This window comes from Lucilia sericata, unplaced genomic scaffold (genome assembly GCF_015586225.1).
Source record: "Lucilia sericata isolate MDLA Ls3-8-SP2 unplaced genomic scaffold, ASM1558622v1 Contig000939F_arrow, whole genome shotgun sequence".
Lineage (NCBI taxonomy): Eukaryota > Metazoa > Arthropoda > Insecta > Diptera > Calliphoridae > Lucilia > Lucilia sericata.
This window is the reverse complement of record NW_023994925.1, coordinates 133,493-156,948: the sequence shown is the minus strand read 5'-3', so window position 1 is coordinate 156,948 and position 23,456 is coordinate 133,493. Positions and strand designations below refer to the sequence as shown.

At 28.5% G+C, this 23,456-nt stretch overlaps 1 protein-coding gene across 1 annotated transcript in view; it reads left to right on the top strand.

Moving 5' to 3' along the window:
- LOC119609145 (Down syndrome cell adhesion molecule-like protein Dscam2) overlaps positions 1–23,456 on the top strand; it is a 92,258-nt gene that overhangs the window by 22,747 nt on the left and 46,055 nt on the right. The window contains exons 6-10 of the mRNA XM_037963859.1: positions 822–939; positions 4,384–4,607; positions 7,727–7,854; positions 7,989–8,089; positions 9,298–9,502. Of these exons, the coding sequence (XP_037819787.1) occupies positions 822–939; positions 4,384–4,607; positions 7,727–7,854; positions 7,989–8,089; positions 9,298–9,502 (776 nt within the window). The remainder of the gene's footprint in view (positions 1–821; positions 940–4,383; positions 4,608–7,726; positions 7,855–7,988; positions 8,090–9,297; positions 9,503–23,456) is intronic.

Below are 23,456 nucleotides of genomic sequence, written 5' to 3'. Positions count from 1 at the left end.
ACTAACTAACTAACTAACTAACTAACTAACTAACTAACTACTACTAACTAACTAACTAACTAACTAACTAACTAACTAACTAACTAACTAACTAACTAACTAACTAACTAACTACTAACTAACTAACTAACTAACTAACTAATACACTAACTAATACAACCTTTTGATTGTATTTTTCAAGGCAAAAGTTTCCTATAGCTTATTTCGTCTCACTCTTTGGACGAAGCTTTCTAGAGAAAAAGGTGATTCTTTCTAGCAAACGTTTTGTATACAAAATATTGTCCATTTCAAGTAAATATTGTTTGCAGAAAGCATTGTTTTTTTCTTTAGCAAAAGTAAAATTTCAAATTTGTTATAAAAAATTTGGCTTTAAGGGAACTATTTATTTGTGAATGTTATGGTTTTATGAAATATTTATAACTTTTCATAAGATATTTACTAGTTTTCTCCATAACCTTCATAAAAACTTGAAATTTCTTTCTTTTTATTTGATTTATATAAAAAAATTATCGATTTCCATTTAATACTACTCTTTATAAACGTAATAGCTTTTATAAATGTCTATTATAAACCATATTTTAAGAGCCATTTATATGTATCATAGTACAATTACCATTAAATTATACAAGTACATTATTATACAGAGTATGGGTTTGTATATGTAAATATAATAAATTTCGGAAAGAAAAAAATAACTCATCCAGTTTTTACAACATCGTTTATTTTGTTCCTTTGTGTGTGTGTGTGTGTATATATATTTTTTCATATTTATATATTTACGTAGTTTTTTCATTTTTTCTCTTTTTTTTCATTTATTGTAGATGGTATCGTGTATCGGATTCATCAGCTTTATATCCAATACCATCATCCCAGCGTGTTATATTATCTCGAACATTGTTGCTGATCAAAAATGCTGACGAACGTGATGCAGGCAAATGGGTAAGTAAATGAAAATGAAATATTTTTTTTTGCGAAAAGAAATTTAAATTACTTTAGTTTATATGTAACGAATTTTGAAGGTGCTACTTAAGTTGGAAAAATTATAGGAATTTAATCAATGATATCAATTGATTTGAAATTTAAGTACCTTCGGGAGAGAGGAAAGTTACAATAACTAAAAGTTCAATTATAAGATATCCTATCATATTAATTCGGCTTCTAAATATTATAACAATATGACAAATTAATTTGCATGACAGTTACTATGAAAAATAATTAATATTTTTTCTACTATCTATCCTTCAAACCAGTAGGGGTCGGAAAAAAGGCTAAATTAAAAGACAAACGAACCGAACAATTTGAATATTGTGAATGTTATAAGTTAAATAAGTGAGCGAGTAAGTACGAAAGTAAGCAGGAAGTAAGCTAAATATTGTATAAGTAAGTGAAATAAGTAAAGTAAAGCGACAGTTGGAGTGTTTTAAAAACACAATCAGCCAAGCAGGCATGCTGCCACACAGACAAGCAAGCCAACAGCCAGCCAGACAAACAGAATGAATGAAAGACAGTCAGCATTAAAGCAACAGACATCATAGTCGAAGGTATTTACAGACACACTCACTCACATAAGAAATATGAATAAAAAGGAACAACTGGAAAAAAAGAAGTACTCAGCAGACTGCCAGCCATCCAAGCAGTTACACATTTTACCACACATAAAAATTGCGCCATGGTTTTGGTTTCCTTGTTACATTTTTTTCTAGTAGGGATTGTTCATATTCTAAATTGATTTAAATTCAAGTAGATTCTTTTTTATGACAACAATGAGTACCATCAACATCAACGTAATCATCCTCATGATGTTTGTAGTACTTTCGTGTTGTTCATCTCCGCTAAAAGGAGGCATAATGAAGAACAATTTAAATTTGCATAAATTCATTTGCACAGGGGATGTGGGAAAAAAAATTATGAGAAGTAGAACTTATTTATCTACTTTATTCATCATATTCATTAAAGTTTTGACAATAACCATTTTACTATGAAATATTTTTATCTGTTTTTGTTTTAACAAATTAAGTATTTGTTGCGAGCAAAGAAATGGAATATTTGTTTATTGGAAATGACAAAATAGAAGTGTTTAAATAAGAGGGTTAATCAATAAGTGGATTAGATTGTAGTAGAAAACTGAAAAATATTAACAATGAGAATTACAATGTAATGAAAAGTTTGAGAAAATTTTCTTTAGCCGAGAAAATATTAAATGTTTCTATAGAAGAGAAATTAAAAAAAAAATTACAAAATTTTCTATAGTAGAAATGAGAAAAATTTGTATAATATATATTGGGAAATTTTTACAGAAGTAAAATGCGAAAATTTGATATAGAAGAGAAAATTATAACATTTTCTATAAAAAAAGCGATCAAATTTTCTATAGAAGTGAAAATTAGGAGAGAGAATTGAGTAGAGAAAATTTTCTATAAAAAAGAAAATGAGAAAATTTTAAAATAAATTTCTTTAATTTCTCTGAGTAATTTTTTATATTTTCTCTTCTATAGACAATTTTTTACTTTCTCGTTTATAAAAAATTTTCTATAGAAGAGGAAATATAAAAAATTTCTCAGAGTAATTAAAGAATTTTGTATAGAAAATAAAATAAGATACAAAGGAAATCTATATATATATATATATATATATATATATATATATATATATATATATATATATATATATATATATATATATATATATAAAAATGAATGTGTGTTTGTATGTATGTTTGTTCGTTTGTTTGGACTTTATAGACTGCTAAACGGCTGGACCGATTTTCCTGAAATTTTCACAGTGTTTTCATTTATGTCTGGAAGGAACTATAGGCTACTTTTTATTTCAAAATTTTATGTGGGCAAAGTGCCACGCCCACGTACATAATAAGTATTTAAAATCACATATCTCGGAAACTGAAACAGCTAGAGTCCTCAAATTTTGTATGGACAACTTTGACATCTACATGAACATATGGGGACAAAATGGCCGGACTAGCTATAGTAGGCGTGGCCGCTCCCTTATAAAGAAAACATTAAATTAGTATATCTGAGGATACATAACAGCTAGAGTCCTCCAATTTTTCGGAGCCACTTTAGTAGCAACATGAATACTTAGGACAAAAAATGAGCGAACTAGCAATAGGGGGCGTGGCACCTCCCATATGAATTAAATACAAGATATTTATTTGGGAAACTATTGGAGCTGCAATCTTTAAATTTAGCTAGAAGCACTTTAACATCTATGTAAACATTTTGGGGGAACTATAGTCTACTTTTTTATTTTAAAATTTCATGTGGGAAAAGTGCCACGCCCACATATATAATAAGTATTTAAAATTACATATCTCAGAAACTGCAATAGCTAGAGTCCTCAAACTACAACTTTGACATCCACATGAACATATGGGGACAATATGGGCGGACTAGCTATAGTAGGCATGGCCGCTCCCATATAAAGAAAACCTTGAAGTATATCTGAGAAAATATAATAGCTAGAGTCGTCTAAGTGGCTCCGAAAACCACTTTAGTATCAACATGAATACTTAGGACAAAAATAGTGGCACCTCCCATATGAATTTAATGAAAAAAAATCATTTATTTGAGAAACTATTGGAGCTGGAATCTTTAACTTTTGCACGAAGCACTTTATTATCTATATGATCATTTTGGGACTAGCAATAGTGGCTGTGTACCTCCCATATGAATTAAATAAAAATTTCGTTTATCTGGGAAACTATTAGATCTAGAATCTTAAAATTTTGCAGGAAGAACTTTGACATTCATTTGAACATTTGGGTAATAAATTGGCGGCATAGCAATAGGGGGCATAGCACCCTTATGAATTAAATACAAAAATTTGTTTATCTAGAAACTATAAGAGGTAAAATCTTAAAATTAACATAAAAGTGCACATTTGGAAGTAAAATGAGCATAGGAATGAATATGAGTTAAATGCAAAAATGTGTATATCTGAGAAACTATTAGAGCTAAAACCTTAAATTTTGCGCTAACAACTCTAATATGTGAATATTTGAATCTATAGTCCTCAAATTTTGCAGAATAATTTTCACATTCATGTAAACATGGAAGGTACCATACCCCTATTGTGGACTATCAATAGGGGCTTTGGTACCTCCCATATGCATTAAAGAAAAACTGAGAAAATATTCTGAAGAACTGAGAAAATATTCTGTAGAAAAAATTTATCTTTCAAAGACACTAAAAACCTATTCTATAGAAATATTTGTTTCCCAGATAAACTTTAACCATTAGAGATTATTTCATTAAAATACTCTCTCTCTCTCTTTTGTTGGCTAACAAAAAATTTATTCAGTTTTCCTATACTATAGATAGTTATTCCTTGCTTAAATTTACATATTTGCTTTTTTTTATTTTACAGGTTTGTCAGGCATCAAATCAATTTGGCGAACAACGTATTGAAATACGTTTATTTGTAAATTCGTATGTATCCGTTCATATATTGCCACAAGTTCAAATTGTCAATTCGGGCGGAACGGCAATATTCAATTGTTCGACAACGGGTTCAGCAATCGATAATATTGAATGGCTGCACAATGGAAAACCATTACAGGAGGATAATATTCTAACAACTGGCAGAGATAAGTGAGTATCGTTTATGATGAATACTTTTACATACACAGACAAAAACAAACATGTAAATCATATATAAATGTTATACATACATATAAAAAACGTTATATTGTATCTGTATTTTATATAGATTTTATAGTTACACTCGTACAAACAATTATGTATTCAGGTTCGAGTATCTGCTGTTTGATTTTAGACATTGTTATTAGTGATTCAATGGCATTGAACTCGAATTTTCAACAGTTTTATTTATTTAAGTATTTGATTTTTTTTGTTAATATTCTTTTTGTCTTGTTTTAAAATTGTCTATTTAATAAAAATGTCAATTTATTTTTTTATTTTTTGGGTATTTGCAAATCGTAATATAGTTAGTGGATAGTTTTTTCGTTTGTTTTAAAGTTAACTCAATTATTTGCAGATAATAACTTTATTGAAATAGATAGGAATAAAAGTTTAAAAGTAAATAACAAAATATTTATAAGAGGAATATAAAAATAACCAAGTGATTTTGTAAAAATTATGATGAGTTTATAATAAAGGACGGGTTTTTGAATAAAATATATAAAACATGTATAACTATAGTATAACTATGATTCAGTCTATATTCAAGGCTGTAGTTCAGCCTACAGTCAAGACTCCAATCTATTGTCAATATTATAGTCCAGTATATTGTCAAGACTACAGTCCATCCTCTAGTCTAGACTATAGTCTAGTCTACATATAGTCCATTCTTCAGTCAAGACCGTAGTCCAATGAAGTCTATAATCTAGGCTATAGACCAGTCTGGACTATAGTCTAGTATATAGTCTAGATAACAGTATATAGTCTACACTATAGTACAGTCTGTACTAAATTTTAAATGAAAATTTTTAGTTCTATGTATGCAGTATGTATACCACATAACGTATGATGAATTTGTATTTTAATGTTAATCAAATATTTATTATACGCACCGAAGTATTTTAAGAAATTTTAATAAGTGAGAATAATACTATTTTCTAAAAAATTAACCTAAAAAACTCAAAATTAAAGTTTATACAGTAAAGTCCATAGTCTAGACTACAGTCCAATCTATAGTCTCGCCTATAGCCATACTGGGCTGGATGTGCATATCTTGCAAGACTTTAAATTATATAGTAAGACTATATTCTGGACTGCAGTGAGATTGTAGCCTGAACCTTAGTGAGACTGCAATCTATACTATATTGATTCTAGACTATATTGAAACTATAGTCTGTACTAAAGTGAGAACATAGTCTGGTCTATAGTGAGACTATAGACCCGACTATTGTGAGACTATAAGCTGGACTATAGTGAGACTATAGTCTAGACTCTAATGAGGCTATAGCTTGGACAATAGTGAGACTATATTGTACACTATAGTGAGACTATAGTCTAGATTATAGTGAGATAATAGTCTGGACTATAGTGGGATAATAGTCTGGCTACATATGAACTATAGTGAGATTATAGTCTGGCCTATAGTGAGATTATAGCCTGGGCTATTGTCATACTGCAATCTGGTCTAGGTTATAGACCAGTCTTTTATATGGACTATAGTTCACTACAGGCCTGCCTATATTCTAAATTATAGTGCAGTCTATAATACAGACTATAGTCAAGTTTATAGTACATACTTCAATCCAGTCTATAGTCTAGACTTCAGTCCAGACTATAGTCCAGACTATAGTCTAGACTATAATCCAGTCTATAGTCTAGACTTCAGTCCAGATTATAGTCTAGACTATAATCCAGTCTATAGTCCAAACTATAGAGCAGTCCATTATCTAGCCTATAGTTTAGACAATAGTCCTGTCTGAAGTTTAAGCTATAGTCCAGTCTATAGTTTTGACTATAGTCCAGTATATAGTTTAGAGTACAGTCCAGTCTATAGTCTAGACTTTGGTCTTCTTTGTAGTCTAGACTAGAGTCCAGTATATATTTAAGAATATAGGCCAGTCTTTTGTGCAGTCTAGTCTGTACTCAATTTTGAATGAAAATTTTAAGTTTTATGCATATAGTATGTATACCACATAACGTATGATGAATTTGTATTTAAGTGTTATTCTAACATTTGTCATACGCACCGTTATACTATTTTATAAAAAAGTTAACCTAAAATATCAAAATTAAAGCTTTTCTACCATATACATATTTCATTTTCCGCACTTAATTTAAATAACTTTGATATCTCTTTGATTTTCAATTCCGTCTATTTGCACAATATTTGCTGACCTGTACACATTCAATTATTATGCTTGTATACACTTTTTCCTAGATTTACTTGGTTTTTATTTTTAAAATTCTTTTCTTTAGATTTTATTATTTTATTTGTTACAAATAAATACAAAAAACAAAAACATTTTTATGATAATTTAAGACAAATAATACACAAAATCAACATGCATGATCATAAATTTTCCCAAAACTTTGAGGAAGGTTTATATAAAAAAAAAACCAAATCGATATCCAAAAATGCTTCAATACGTGTGTGCTTGTATAGGGTTATCTATGCATGTGAGTGTGGCAAATAATACCAAATAATATGGTTACAATAAAAAAAAACATGAACCAGATAAAGGAATTTCCTGTTTAAACCTTTTGCCAAAAAATATAAATAAAATATGTATGTATGAGGGAAGATATATATATTATTAGACAATTCAACAGATGTTGATTTTTCATCTTTTTTTGTGTTTTTTCTTTTTTGCATATTTTTATATTGGAGGCAGTCCAGAAAACATAGAAAATCAAAAAAACAAATCAAGCGTAAAGTTTTTATGCTTCACTAAGGATTTTATGCAAAGAATAATATAAATATACATACGAATATCTTAACAATTTTGTTTACATATATCATTACATGCTTTTTACTTAATTTACATAGATGTATGTATGTTAATACGTGAATCTATTTAGGTATGTAGAATTTGTATAGGTATGTAAAATAGAGTTAAAAGACATATTTAAAAATATATGTATATAGACGAGGGGAAAGGTCTATAAAATATATTGTACTCAAATTTAGAAAAACACATTTGTTTACCTAAGATTCGAGGCTGATGAAAGAGATCTATGACTCCCAGAAATATTTATTATTTTATATATTTTTTTCACGTTTCTCATTTTAGCTTACGTTTTCTGGCCAAAACATCTCTGGTTGTCCACAATGTGGGCCGTCGTGATCGTGGTGTGTATCAGTGTTTGGTAGGAAATCAAAAATCCAGCGCACAAGCAATGGCCGAATTAAAATTGGGTGGTAAATATCTTCGATGTTCAGTGCAAGAAATGTGTTTCATATTCATGTTATTAATCTTGCATTTTTTTTTCTTGTTCATATTTTTATTCATTACTTCTTTATATTCATCATTATCATGTCGTGTGTATTGGTAGATACGGTACCAGAATTGATTTATACATTTATTGAACAGAATGTACGTCCAGGACCATTAATATCGCTTAAATGTTCTGCCAGTGGTTCACCGCCACCGCAAGTAAGTTAAACATTTCTTTTCTTATTTTTTTTATTACTTACATAACCACATTCCACATATGTACATGAAAATGTATGTATGTATATATGTACTTATGTGTATGGACAAGTTAATACATGCATATGAATATGTATGTATATTAGCTACAACAAAAATAACATATCTTGCTTGTTTTCATGTGTGAGTGTGCAAATATGTTTAAAAATTATATGATTTTACGTGTGTACACATTCCTGAAAATTTCGTTACTGTTTTCCTACCTAAGTATTCTATGGCAAAGTGATTTTGGACCCATTTATTTTTTAGTTATTTATAAACTACTGCAGTATCAAGTGCTTATAATGTTTGTAGTCTTTAAAGGGTTAATTGACATTCATTTAAGAAAAACAAAGTAATGGGCTAATCTTATACATATTATATTTATTATATAAAATTACTTGTTTTATGCTGCTACCCAGAACTGTAGGGTAAAAAGCAACATGTGATTTTTGCTGATTATGTGAAAATTTTCTTGTTATAAGTTTGAATCCATATATTGGCACTAGTAATCAAAATGTTCAATATTTTGCAAACCTTAAAATATATAAAATGCCGCTGAAAAGGCAAAATTATTGCATTTACTTTTACCATTGGCAAAACTAATATAATGAATCCCTCAAACCCCGTCATGTGAAACATTTGAATTGCAAAGTATTTTGGTTTCAAAGTTTTTATTACATTTTATGCAAATCTTATATTCATGTTATTAAAAGCTTGTCGTAATAATATGGTCATCAGAGTGATTTTCAGAAAAGGGCCTTATATAACGACTTGGGTCAATTATATACCGAACTCTTCAGAATTCGAGAAAGTGAGTAATTCGTAATAAAAATAATTTTTGTTAAATTTCTCTTAATCGATTTATTGCAAAGAATTTACATCTCTAAAAACAAACCTCTTAGTTAAATTTCTAAATTGTAGTAAAAAATTCAATTAACAAAAATTTTGTCCAAAACCCTTAAAATAAGACACAAAAGTGCAATTTTATTTGATATTACATTTCTGTATGTAACACACACATAAATTCCCACATCATAACTACAACTGTACATGTGTAAGTATGTCCTTTTTTAGTTTCAATGTAGTACATCATAATTTTTGTTCCTTTACTACTTTTCCGTTCAATTATATGTAAGTGTACTTCTTGTTGTTGTTATGTTGTGTTTCAGTTCTCCTGGTTATTGGATTCACAGCCAATTATGGATGTTTCTTTGCATCATCGCTTTGCAATTGGGCAATTTGTCGATATGTCCGGCGATGTGATAAGTCATTTAAATATCTCTCATGTGAGACCGGATGATGGTGGACTTTATAAATGTATTGCCACCAATACAATGGGCAATGTTGAACATTCGGCCCGCTTAAATGTTTATGGTAAGTAATGAACTAAAACAAAATTCTTGATGATACTGCATAAAATTACTATATTTCAGTTTTGTATTTTTTTCTTTTTGCATTATTAAACATTTTCTAATGCATTTGGATAACTATATATGTACATACAAATGTGTATTTCGAATAACAGTTAATTTTGTTGCAAGTTCGTAATTTTAATGTAATTTATACGTGTTAATGGCATTTTGACTTAGTGGTTATTAAAGAGAAAAGAAATTAAAATACGATAGCAATAAGGTAAATATAATTGCAAAGTTGCAGTTGTGTGAAAAATATACATTTCATTGCATACATTGTGGCTGTTCTGAATTGAATTATGTTATACATATTTTGAACATTAAAACTATCCTGAAGAATATCATTTTTGTTTCATATATTGAATAATATTAGAATTCCATTCAGTTTTAACAAAAATTAGTATTCCATTCCGTTGTAGTCTTATCTTCGATAAAACTTTCAGTTGTAGTCACATATCGCCTGGAATCTTCGGTTCAATAGAAACGTTTTGTGGCAGAGGATTGTACATTTCTCCATTTTACAATTTCAGCTGGCATTAGTTCTGAATTTATTCGTGTTTTCGATGTGCGTAGCCTTATCATGCAATTGAACTTGCGAAATATTTGCTAGAGTAATAGCAGGCATGGAAAATTGAAATTTTTAAATGGTACTAATTTACAACAAAATAGTACTTTTTAGTACTTTAAAGTAGCGTGGGCTGTATACTATACTAGATTAGACTATAGATTAGACTATGGGCTGGACTTTAGATTAGACTATGGACTGGACTTTAGACTAGACTATAGACTAGACTGAACTATAGACTAGACTGGACTATAGACTAGACTATAGACTAGACTATAGACTAGACTATAGACTAGACTATAGACTAGACTATAGACTAGACTATAGACTAGACTATAGACTAGACTATAGACTAGACTATAGACTAGACTATAGACTAGACTATAGACTAGACTATAGACTAGACTATAGACTAGACTATAGACTAGACTATAGACTAGACTATAGACTAGACTATAGACTAGACTATAGACTAGACTATAGACTAGACTATAGACTAGACTATAGACTAGACTATAGACTAGAGATAGACTAGACTATAGACTAGACTATAGACTAGACTATAGACTAGACTATAGACTAGACTATAGACTAGACTATAGACTAGACTATAGACTAGACTAGATAGACTATAGACTAGACTATAGACTAGACTATAGACTAGACTATAGACTAGACTATAGACTAGACTATAGACTAGACTATAGACTAGACTATAGACTAGACTATAGACTAGACTATAGACTAGACTATAGACTAGACTATAGACTAGACTATAGACTAGACTATAGACTAGACTATAGACTAGACTATAGACTAGACTATAGACTAGACTATAGACTAGACTATAGACTAGACTATAGACTAGACTATAGACTAGACTATAGACTAGACTATAGACTAGACTATAGACTAGACTATAGACTAGACTATAGACTAGACTATAGACTAGACTATAGACTAGACTATAGACTAGACTATAGACTAGACTATAGACTAGACTATAGACTAGACTATAGACTAGACTATAGACTAGACTATAGACTAGACTATAGACTAGACTATAGACTAGACTATAGACTAGACTATAGACTAGACTATAGACTAGACTATAGACTAGACTATAGACTAGACTATAGACTAGACTATAGACTAGACTATAGACTAGACTATAGACTAGACTATAGACTAGACTATAGACTAGACTATAGACTAGACTAGACTATAGACTAGACTATAGACTAGACTATAGACTAGACTATAGACTAGACTATAGACTAGACTAGACTATAGACTAGACTATAGACTAGACTATAGACTAGACTATAGACTAGACTATAGACTAGACTATAGACTAGACTAGACTAGACTAAGACTAGACTATAGACTAGACTATAGACTAGACTATAGACTAGACTATAGACTAGACTATAGAATAGACTGTAGACTAGACTATAGACTAGACTATAGGCTAGACTATATACTAGACTATAGACTAGACTATAGACTAGGTTATGGACCGATCCTCATAAAAATCGATAGATAAATTTCTTATATCGAATTTCAGCGCTAGACTCGTATTTTGAAGCCAATAATGGGCGTTAATGTGATTTTTTGAGGGGATCATATATGAGGAATAGTGTCAATTATGGACCGATCCTCATAAAATTTGATAGAGATAATGTGGCTCATATAAAACTTATTGATATAGAATTTCATCGCTATACTCGCATTTTTAAAACAGTTATGACTGTTAAAGCTGGTTTTCGGGGGCCCACTTGTATGGGGGCTATGCGAAAACGTAGACCGATATTGTTCATTTTCAATACCAAATAAACTTTACCGTTAAGAATTCAAGTCTCTTGATCTGTCGGTTCGGACTCGATCGTGTTTTCAACAGACAGACAGACGGAGAGCTGGACGGACGTGGCTAGATCGTCTTAGAATTTAATAAGGACCCAAAATATATATACTTTTGTGAGTCTATGATAAATATTTCGATGTGTTACAAATGGAATAACAAAATCTATATACTCCCACCATCTTTTTTGATGGTGGGTATAAAAACTTACAAACCTTATGGACGCCAAGGAACTCACAATTTGCTTTGGAACGAACAATTTAAGATCTATTCCAACCTTATATTAAATGAAGTTCCTTTTAAATCTACTTTTAAATTTTTCTCTTAACATACAAACGGAAATTGATACTTTTATCTCTTTTGAACATTTATTCAAACTACACAAGCTTATGATTCTTACATCCTGCAAGTTGGCCCTTATATACTTGGCAATATCCGAATGCCTCTTCTTTTGAAATAAAGTAAAATATTTTATGCATTTTTCGCCATCCCTACAAAAAAAAAAAAAAAAAAAAATGAGAAGATGAAGAAGAAAAATATTAAATGCTTCCTTCTAACAAATCACAAGTAACCATAGTTAATATTTGTTTTCAATTTTTTGCAATATATTTTTTTATAATAAAAATTGACAGTGACAGTGATTGCTGATATAGAAAATAACAAAAACAACAATCCAGTGCACAACTATACTATTCAGCACAATCACACTCAGCCAAAGAAGACAAGCTAGAACATAAACAACAACAACAGTAACAAAACCATCAGTAAGGATAATAATAATACAGACAAGACAAGAGCATAAAATTTCAAATTCAAAATATACAGAACAACACTATTGATAAGCATGATTTTATATTTAGCCTTGTCTGCCAATAATTGTGAGGGAGAGTAAGGAAATGGTGGATGATGGTGAAAAAAATCAACAAAATAAAAAGGATAACCCTAGAGTTATAGAGAGAAAAGGGAATTGAATGAAATAATATAACCTTTTAGCATTCAGGACATTGTTAGATAATGCTTTGTTATTTTCCAAAAGAGAATCATTACAACGTTAAGGATTTTCAGTTTAGTGTCTGGTGTTGTACCAACAGACACACAAACAAATATATACTCCTAAATAGGACTCACTCATACAACAACTAAGAGGATTCGTGTTTGTACATCTTTTTTTTTGCAAATTTGAAATGATTTTTTTTTTTTTGTTTTTTGCATAATAATTGTCAAGTAGGAATTTTATGTGAAAAACTCACTGTGGGTTAAATGCACAGTGGGTGGAATGTAAACAATATACAAATATTATTTAATCTAGATCATTTATTATTTAACCTTTAATGTGACAAATATGGACCGATCTTTATAAAATCTTATAAGGCGATTTTGGTTCATACAAAACTGAGTCAAATATTAACTGATTATTTGTTTTGAAATCCAAAAGAGGGAATACTTTAAAATATAGTGATTGTAAATACTTCGAAAACATTTATTTTATAACAATTTGAGGAAGAAATTCCGTAGTTATACAGCCTATGTCTGTTTGCAACAAATATGTCACTATGGCATCCACTGGTCGGCGTATCTCCCATTGTGTTAATGGGGGTATAAGTCTAGAGTATTATGTTCCCAGATTCTATCAAATGAGTTTTTTGTTTTGTCTCTACTGCTGTCTCTGCTGTTGTTCTCCAAATCATATGGTGTGGTTATTATTCACTATGGAGACTTGTAACTATACATATCTATCAATATACATACGTAAATGTCTAGTAATACCAGTTCTACTCCCTGCAGTTCGGATTTGGTTTGTTTTGGAACTAGTGTCATTCGGGTTACCACTAGTTACATAATTATCTAAATGACAACATAATTCAGCATATGCCTTCACTAGTGGTGAACAATTGATCACTACTACAATGGAGTTTAAAAGTATTTTCTAAAGTAATTGCAGAATGAAGTTCAAAGTGAAAATTTTGAACTTAGAGCACTAAAGTGACAATCTGTCTAAGTTAATTGATTACAGATACTCGAAATTATGTTAAGGCAAGTAATTTGACATTTGGGAAAGAACTAGTAGTATACCTCTTAGACTGCTGGGATATATATGTATGTAGTAGAAATAACTATTTCAGTAGCAGTGATAGTTAGAATTTTCCTAAAATATTGTTTGTGCCAAAGGACACAAGATTTGTATGTGTATTTGTTTATTTCTTTGATATCTATTTTCAATAATGATGTTTTTTTTTCATATTAACTTTTTTTGTTTTTTTTTTTATGTTTTAGTTTTTCCTTTTTATGTTACATTATTTTGTATCTTTTGTGAGGAAAGCAAGCGAAAATTTTAATTTAGATTTTGATTTGTTTTAGAGAAGGAAGAGATGTCCAAAAATGATAAAACATTTTTATGTACGAATACACACACATACATATTTAAAATTATATAAGACAAAAAACGTTTATTTTTCATTTCTAAGGTTAAAGATGAAAAAATGTTACAAAAAAAGAAATAAAGTAAATAACAAAGGGACAAAAATAAAATTGATTTTTTTTATTATTAGTTAGTAAATTCTCTGGTGTATATACATAACAAATAACTGTTGATGCAGATATTTATCGAAAGATTCGCAACAAACTCTCTGGCCTTAAATATTTAAAAGAAACGTTTTATTTTTTTGGAGAAAATTTTAATAAAAGTAAAGAATTCAATAAATATGTACAATAAGTTTCAAGTCTTGGATCATTCTACTAATTAATGTAATACTTTAAGTCTATGTCAACAAAAAACAGAAGCTTTACAAATGAAAACAAATTGGGTATTAAATTTAATTGAGAATGTTTAAACACGATGCAAAGTAAAGATTCAAAGGCATTTCTAGTAGTTAGTTGGTTAGTCAGTTAGTTAGTTAGTTAGTTAGTTAGTTAGTTAGTTAGTTAGTTAGTTAGTTAGTTAGTTAGTTAGTTAGTTAGTTAGTTAGTTAGTTAGTTAGTTAGTTAGTTAGTTAGTTAGTTAGTTAGTTAGTTAGTAGTTAGTTAGTTAGTTAGTTAGTTAGTTAGTTAGTTAGTTAGTTAGTTAGTTAGTTAGTTAGTTAGTTAGTTAGTTAGTTAGTTAGTTAGTTAGTAGTTAGTTAGTTAGTTAGTTAGTTAGTTAGTTAGTTAGTTAGTTAGTTAGTTAGTTAGTTAGTTAGTTAGTTAGTTAGTTAGTTAGTTAGTTAGTTAGTTAGTTAGTTAGTTAGTTAGTAGTTAGTTAGTAGTAGTTAGTTAGTTAGTTAGTTAGTTAGTTAGTTAGTTAGTTAGTTAGTTAGTTAGTTAGTTAGTTAGTTAGTTAGTTAGTTAGTTAGTTAGTTAGTTAGTTAGTTAGTTAGTTAGTTAGTTAGTTAGTTAGTTAGTTAGTTAGTTAGTTAGTTAGTTAGTTAGTTAGTTAGTTAGTTAGTTAGTTAGTAGTTAGTTAGTTAGTTAGTTAGTTAGTAGTTAGTTAGTTAGTTAGTAGTTAGTTAGTTAGTTAGTTAGTAGTTAGTTAGTTAGTTAGTAGTTAGTTAGTTAGTTAGTTAGTTAGTTAGTAGTTAGTTAGTTAGTTAGTTAGTTAGTTAGTTAGTTAGTAGTTAGTTAGTTAGTTAGTAGTTAGTTAGTTAGTTAGTTAGTTAGTTAGTTAGTTAGTTAGTTAGTTAGTAGTTAGTTAGTTAGTAGTTAGTTAGTTAGTTAGTTAGTTAGTCAGTTAGTTAGTTAGTTAGTTAGTTAGTTAGTTAGTTAGTTAGTTAGTTAGTTAGTTAGTTAGTAGTTACACACAGAAAACAGATCGATTGGAAATCGGTTACCATGATAAATATTTAGTTAAATTAATTAAAATTGTATAGATGTTATTGAAAAACTGTATAATTAACTGATTTTCTATATTCAGAATTAAAAAACCATAATATTAATCGAATTGTGGTTTGTAACAATTTCCAAATCAATAATTTGAACTGAATTCTATTGGTTATTAAATTCATTTGTGAATTTAGTAAATGCAGCCGACTTTTATTTAGGATTAAAATGTAAGAACATCAAATATTAGTCTCTGTAACCAAAAAACAGTAGAAAGTAAAAAATATTGCAACCAATTATCAACTGATAAAATTATTTAAAATTTGATTACGGTTAAAGGAACCAAATTCGATGTTCACAACCGATCAATTGGTAATTATATTTGACGTATACAAAAATAAATAAAATAAAACGATTTTATAATTGAATAATAAAACTAATAACAATTAAATGTAAATTAATACGGAAAAATGGGATAGAAAAGGTAAGTTTAGTCTATTTTATATCTTAACATCTATTTTGTGTTATTTTCCTATAATCTTTAATAATTTTACAGCAGCCGAAAAGCGTGGTATGGTAGTGTTCCTTTGGAAATGTTGGACAGAATTAAGAGTAAAATCCCTGGTACATAAACATAGCTTTCACCATCAACATCTATTTTATAGTAATAAGTTTTGTAGGTTTGTAAATGTACATTTATATTTTATTGTAATTATTTTAAACAAAATAAAATATATTTTCAAATAAACATAATCCACAAATTGGTTTTAATAAATAATATTTCAGTTCCAAATACCGATAATTTCGATCCAGATTATCGAAAAATAATTTAAAATAGTTGTGTACACCATATATTCAATAACAGGAACCGAATTTTACAGTAGTTACAATCGAATTATAGGATAGTTGTGAGAACCGACTGAATTCGATTGGAAACAAATTCGGTTATCACAACGAATCTGTTTTCTCTGTGTAGTTAGCTAGTTAGTTAGTTAGTTAGTTAGTTAGTTAGTTAGTTAGTTAGTTAGTAGTTAGTTAGTAGTTAGTTAGTTAGTAGTTAGTTAGTAGTTAGTTAGTTAGTTAGTTAGTTAGTTAGTTAGTTAGTTAGTTAGTTAGTTAGTTAGTTAGTTAGTTAGTTAGTTAGTTAGTTAGTTAGTTAGTTAGTTAGTAGTTAGTTAGTAGTTAGTTAGTTAGTTAGTTAGTTAGTTAGTTAGTTAGTTAGTTAGTTAGTAGTTCGTTAGTTAGTTAGTTAGTTAGTTAGTTAGTTAGTTAGTTAGTTAGTTAGTTAGTTAGTTAGTAGTTAGTTAGTAGTTAGTTAGTTAGTTAGTTAGTTAGTTAGTTAGTTAGTTAGTTAGTTAGTAGTTAGTTAGTAGTTAGTTAGTAGTTAGTTAGTTAGTTAGTTAGTTAGTTAGTTAGTTAGTTAGTTAGTTAGTTAGTTAGTAGTTAGTTAGTTAGTTAGTTAGTTAGTTAGTTAGTAGTAGTTAGTTAGTTAGTTAGTTAGTTAGTTAGTTAGTTAGTAGTTAGTTAGTTAGTTAGTTAGTTAGTTAGTAGTTAGTTAGTTAGTAGTTAGTTAGTTAGTTAGTTAGTTAGTTAGTTAGTTAGTTAGTTAGTTAGTTAGTTAGTTAGTAGTTAGTTAGTTAGTTAGTTAGTTAGTTAGTTAGTAGTTAGTTAGTTAGTTAGTTAGTTAGTTAGTTAGTTAGTAGTTAGTTAGTTAGTTAGTTAGTAGTTAGTTAGTTAGTTAGTTAGTTAGTTAGTTAGTAGTTAGTTAGTTAGTTAGTTAGTTAGTTAGTTAGTAGTTAGTTAGTTAGTTAGTTAGTTAGTTAGTTAGTTAGTTAGTTAGTAGTTAGTTAGTTAGTAGTTAGTTAGTTAGTTAGTTAGTTAGTTAGTTAGTTAGTTAGTTAGTTAGTTAGTTAGTTAGTTAGTTAGTTAGTTAGTTAGTTAGTAGTTAGTTAGTTAGTTAGTTAGTTAGTTAGTTAGTTAGTTAGTTAGTTAGTTAGTTAGTTAGTAGTTAGTTAGTTAGTTAGTTAGTTAGTAGTAGTTAGTTAGTTAGTTAGTAGTTAGTTAGTTAGTTAGTTAGTTAGTAGTTAGTTAGTTAGTTAGTTAGTTAGTTAGTTAGTTAGTTAGTTAGTTAGTTAGTTAGTTAGTTAGTTAGTTAGTTAGTTAGTTAGTTAGTTAGTTAGTTAGTTAGTTAGTTAGTTAGTTAGTAGTTAGTTAGTTAGTTAGTTAGTTAGTTAGTTAGTTAGTTAGTTAGTTAGTAGTTAGTTAGTTAGTTAGTTAGTTAGTTAGTAGTTAGTTAGTTAGTTAGTTAGTTAGTTAGTTAGTTAGTTAGTTAGTTAGTTAGTTAGTAGTTAGTTAGTTAGTTAGTTAGTTAGTTAGTTAGTTAGTAGTTAGTTAGTTAGTTAGTTAGTAGTTAGTTAGTAGTTAGTAGGTTAGTTAGTTAGTTAGTTAGTTAGTTAGTTAGTTAGTTAGTTAGTAGTAGTTAGTTAGTTAGTTAGTTAGTTAGTTAGTTAGTAGTTAGTTAGTAGTTAGTTAGTTAGTTAGTTAGTTAGTTAGTTAGTTAGTTAGTTAGTTAGTTAGTTAGTTAGTTAGTTAGTTAGTTAGTTAGTTAGTAGTAGTTAGTTAGTTAGTTAGTTAGTTAGTTAGTTAGTTAGTTAGTTAGTTAGTTAGTTGTTAGTTAGTTAGTAGTTAGTTAGTTAGTTAGTTAGTAGTTAGTTAGTTAGTGTTAGTAGTTAGTTAGTTAGTTAGTTAGTAGTTAGTTAGTTAGTTAGTAGTTAGTTAGTTAGTTAGGTTAGTTAGTTAGTTAGTTAGTTAGTTAGTTAGTTAGTTAGTAGTTAGTAGTTAGTTAGTAGTTAGTTAGTTAGTAGTTAGTTAGTTAGTTAGTTCAGTTAGTTAGTAGTTAGTTAGTTAGTTTAGTTAATTGGTTAATTAATTAGTTACATTTTATCAGCAATAAATACATCTATGCCTCTATCAGAGTTTCCTGTGTGCATCGAATCCTTGACCTCCTTACTAACGGATTATAACGCTACCAACTAACTTACCGCAGTCGCCTAAATAAGTACATAAAATTTTAAAAATATTTGTTTGTTTTCTTTAAATAAATTCTTTTTATTTATAAAACAACACTTTTTATCTTATCTTAAAATCTTTGCAATAGTCAGACATTTTTATAAGAACTGTAACCATTCTCATAATAATTACAAGTTTCTTTAGTCTGCTGCAAATAATTTAATTTTTTTCTTTTCTACGCCTTTTATATGCATATCTTCATTTTTTTTATAAAAAAAAATATTAAAATTTAATTAAAAACAAACATTAAATTAATTGAATTTTTTATATATATTTTTTTTTTTGTCTTTTTGAAAAAAGAAAAATTGCTTTCTGTCTAACAAAGTTCAAAGTAAACATAAACTAAAAGACATTTGTAGTGTTTAAAACCAGAAACTGTTACCATAATTGAACAAAAACTCAAACAAATAGTAAGATTTTAATACCCAACAAACGTTTGAGGTTAGTAAGAAACCCCTGTATGAGGACTAGGTTAAATTATAAGCAGGATGTGTACTGTGCGTCTAAAGCCTGGCAATAACAAAGAAAGTGTTCCATATAGTTTTGCTGTTCTGTCCGCATGTTCTTTATTAGTTTGAATTCGTTCTTCTAGAATACTTCACGTTATACTAACCACGAACTTGCTCGTTGCAAAAAAAGTGTTTCAGAGTTTTACTCTTCAGTCCGCATACTCTTCATTCGTCTGAATTCGTTCGTTCAGAATACTTAACGTCATACTAACATCGTCAGGTTAAAAATCTCTAGTTCTCTTCCCTTAATATCAAGTATATACACTCTTTCATTGGCAATTATTCCCAAGTGACCTTATTCCAAGTGACATCAGCTCAGGGAATATGGTTTTATATTTAACCTTCTAACCCGTGGACTAGGTTGAAGATTTTAAAATTTTGTTTTATTTTATTATAGTTTTCAGAATAATGCCTAAAGAAACTTTAATTGTATATTTGATCATAACGAGATTTTAAACAAACTCATTAGGTAGTGTAGAACATAATATTTATTGGAAATCGAAATCCATTAAGCATTTGAATGTTTACTGGGCTTTGCTTTTATACAAAGTCTTGCACAGCATGAGTATGTAACCAAAGATAAACTAACAAGAAAACTAAATTTTACTACAAATTAACCTTCACACATTTATATACATGTGTACATATGTATATGTAGTAGTTTTAAAATTTAAATGGTAAATTATTTTCAATAAAATTTTATACTTATTGAAAATTGTGTAAACAATTGTTTTAATTCTTCGAAATACAGTTTTAATGCTAAAGATAAGATTCTATGACTATGGATTTAAGGAATTTTATTATTTAAAAATGTTACTTTAATTAAAGGAATAAATTATATACTTAGGTCAGCGTAACAATACGTTTGTTTCATCCGCATTCCTTTGAAAAAATGTCCTGGATAGCCGGCTTTCGCAGGGGTTTTAAATTCTTGGGTATTTCGAATACCCGCTTCGCTAAATTACACTTTGTTTGATAAATGGACTCTTTGAAATCCATGGACTTTATGTCATTATGCTTATAGACATGGACACTATGACTCAGTTTAGTCCCAACGTCCCATTAACATTATGTCACTTGATACAAAATGTGATAAATACAATGTTTAAGTAAAAATGTATAACCTATAGGTTAAGTACTTTTTAATGCTTCAAATTAATTTATGTAAAAATTATAAAAATTTTGTATAAATTTTATACTTAGTAATAATTACACACAAGCTTAAACCTTCAAATATACATTTAAAACTAATTATAATTATTGATTTCTATGACCAAATAGCGTTTTATCTAATATGCATACAAATACATATGTACATGTGTAACTATGTAATTAAATTTCAATAATTTTTGGTATATTTTAGGCGTGTCTAATAACTGCTATTTCCCATCACATACATACATCGACAGAGTCCCTCACATCCATTTGTGTCAATATCTACAAAATATATTCATATTCAAATGTACATTAATGCAATTCACATTAAGCTACACAGTGGATTTCATTATGAGAGCATTCTCGTATGTGACATATAATTTGCATAAATGATAAACTACATAAAACCTTAATGCTAAAGACATGAACAAAAAATCTATATAGATATACAACCCGCGTTTCAATAAGCACAAATTCATGTTTTGTACTTTTACATAGAAATTTACTTGCATAGTTTTTTTCTATGTAACAAAATTTGTGTATTTATACATTGTACTGGTGATATTAATCGGTGAGCTGCAAATACTGCTCAGTACTAATGAAATGACTAAAGTCCGCTAACGTATTGAACACTAGAATGCACTGCAATTTAATAATTAAAGTTATAACTAGTACTGTCAAATTATTTCGCTATTGCTGACCTTTATCCATGTACTTCAGTGATGCAAATATAAATACAAATGTAGTTACAAACATATACTGCCAACGGTATAATGCACTAATATTAAATGTATTAATATGTACATTAGGGTTGGTCAAAATCCCTTTTTTGCTCAAATTAATTTCTAATGGTGAATGAAATGATGTCTTTTTATTCCAATTACATAACCTGCATTAGACCTGATCGAGATGTAAATCTTATGTGAGAAGTACATGCACGCAGAGGAAAAAACATAGTTGTGATAACCATGTTCTACTTAAGAGCAACAATTTTAAAATATCATATTATGATTAAATACCGTTGAAGTATTTCATCATAATATTTTCTATTTATCATAATATTGTTATACTTAATCATGTTAAGATCCAATGTGATCAAAATTTCGTATAAAACAGGTAAGAAAGTATAGTCGGGTGTGACCGACAATATTATACCCTACACCAGTTATGAATATTAAATGTGATTTATTTTTCATAATAATTCATTGTTCCGATACATTTAAGCAATTTATGGATGAAAAATTAATTTTCTGAAAAAGTCTTTATATGGGGGCTGGAGGCAAATATGGACCAATCCCGATAAAATTTTGTGAATGTATTTATGTTTATATAATATTTATTTGTGCTGAATTTCATCGCGATATTTGTGTTTATAAGTTAATTTTGGACATTCAAGTAATTTTCTGAAGGGGACTATGACCATACATATGACCATACAATGAGGCCCGATCTTTATGAAATTTGGCAAGGTCATCGAGGCTTGTATAAAAATTAGTTGTGCCACTTTTTTATCGATATACAGGTATATTTAACATAATTATGAGCTCAGAAGCCTTTTTCGGGGGGTTATATTGTATGGGGGCTAGGTAAAATAAAGGACCTATTTTTAACCATTTTCAATAGGCCTCGTCCAAAATTAACTCAGAAAACGATTCTAAGCCGATTGGTATACTTTAAGGTGGGTATATGACGAATATTTTTGTATGTTACAACCATCAGCACAAACCCAATATACCCTCCCCATTAAAGTGGTGTAGGGTATAAATATTTATCGAAATCAAAATAAATTTTACTGAATAAGTAAAATAACAGTTTCTAAAACAGTGTAAAAAATATATATAAATTAATATATAATACTTACAATAATTAATTTCAATTTGCTTCACAATATACATTAATGTTGTAAACCAAATGAGAATTATTTCAACTCATTTTATTGTCGAGTAAATACTACACACGAAAAAATAATCTGTAGTCTTAGTAAGATGTGTATGGCTAAAGTTGTTGTTGTTGTATCAGCAGACATATACAACATAACATATAATGGTTGTAAATAACATAATATGTTTTCATTGTTATCATTATTTAGTTGTTGTAAAAATAATTATGTTCCAGTGAAACATATTCAAATTTATAATTGCCTTGAACATGAAAAAGTTTTATAATAACTAAAATATTGTTAAAATCTGATTAAAATAATAATTACATGTTTTTGAAAACAATATATTGTTCCAGTAAACATGGTGTAGTTATAGTAACCATGTCGAACTATGTTTTTTCTCTGCATGTGTCGCAATTTTTATATTAAATTTTGGTAAAATTTGTTTTTCGGCATAAATTTTATTATATCGGCCAAGGCTTCCATACAACCGGGCCTTCCGATTTGAACCTTTTATCATATAACCACATCAAATATGTACAGTTACGTGATATGCGGTACAGTTTCTTGATATTAGACATTTGCAATAAATAAAATAAAATTTTGTTTTTATAATTTTGTAGCAGATTACTAAGCATACATTTACAATACATATTTATGTATGTATGAACTGTGCATAAAATTATACATTAATGTTCATCTCCATTATAATTATATAAACATCAACTGTAGTACATTTATAAAGTTTTATTATACGAAGACAATCTTAAAAGACTCTCTTCAAATGTTTAAAGAAATCAAGAATCAAATGTGAAAGTCATTCATTATAGAAGATCAATATTATAGAAGATCAATTTTACATATGTATATTTTTAATGTTAATATTAATTCTATATATCGTATCAATTGTTAACAGAAAAGAAAAACCTCTTTTTTAAATCAATGCAATATTACAACATAATTGAAAAGTCAACTCTCGTACATTTATAAATAAATGAACAAATACTCGCATATATGAATTGCTTTATTTGAAAAGTTCTTTTAATGTCCCTAGAATTTATATGTCCATAAACAAATGTACATTCA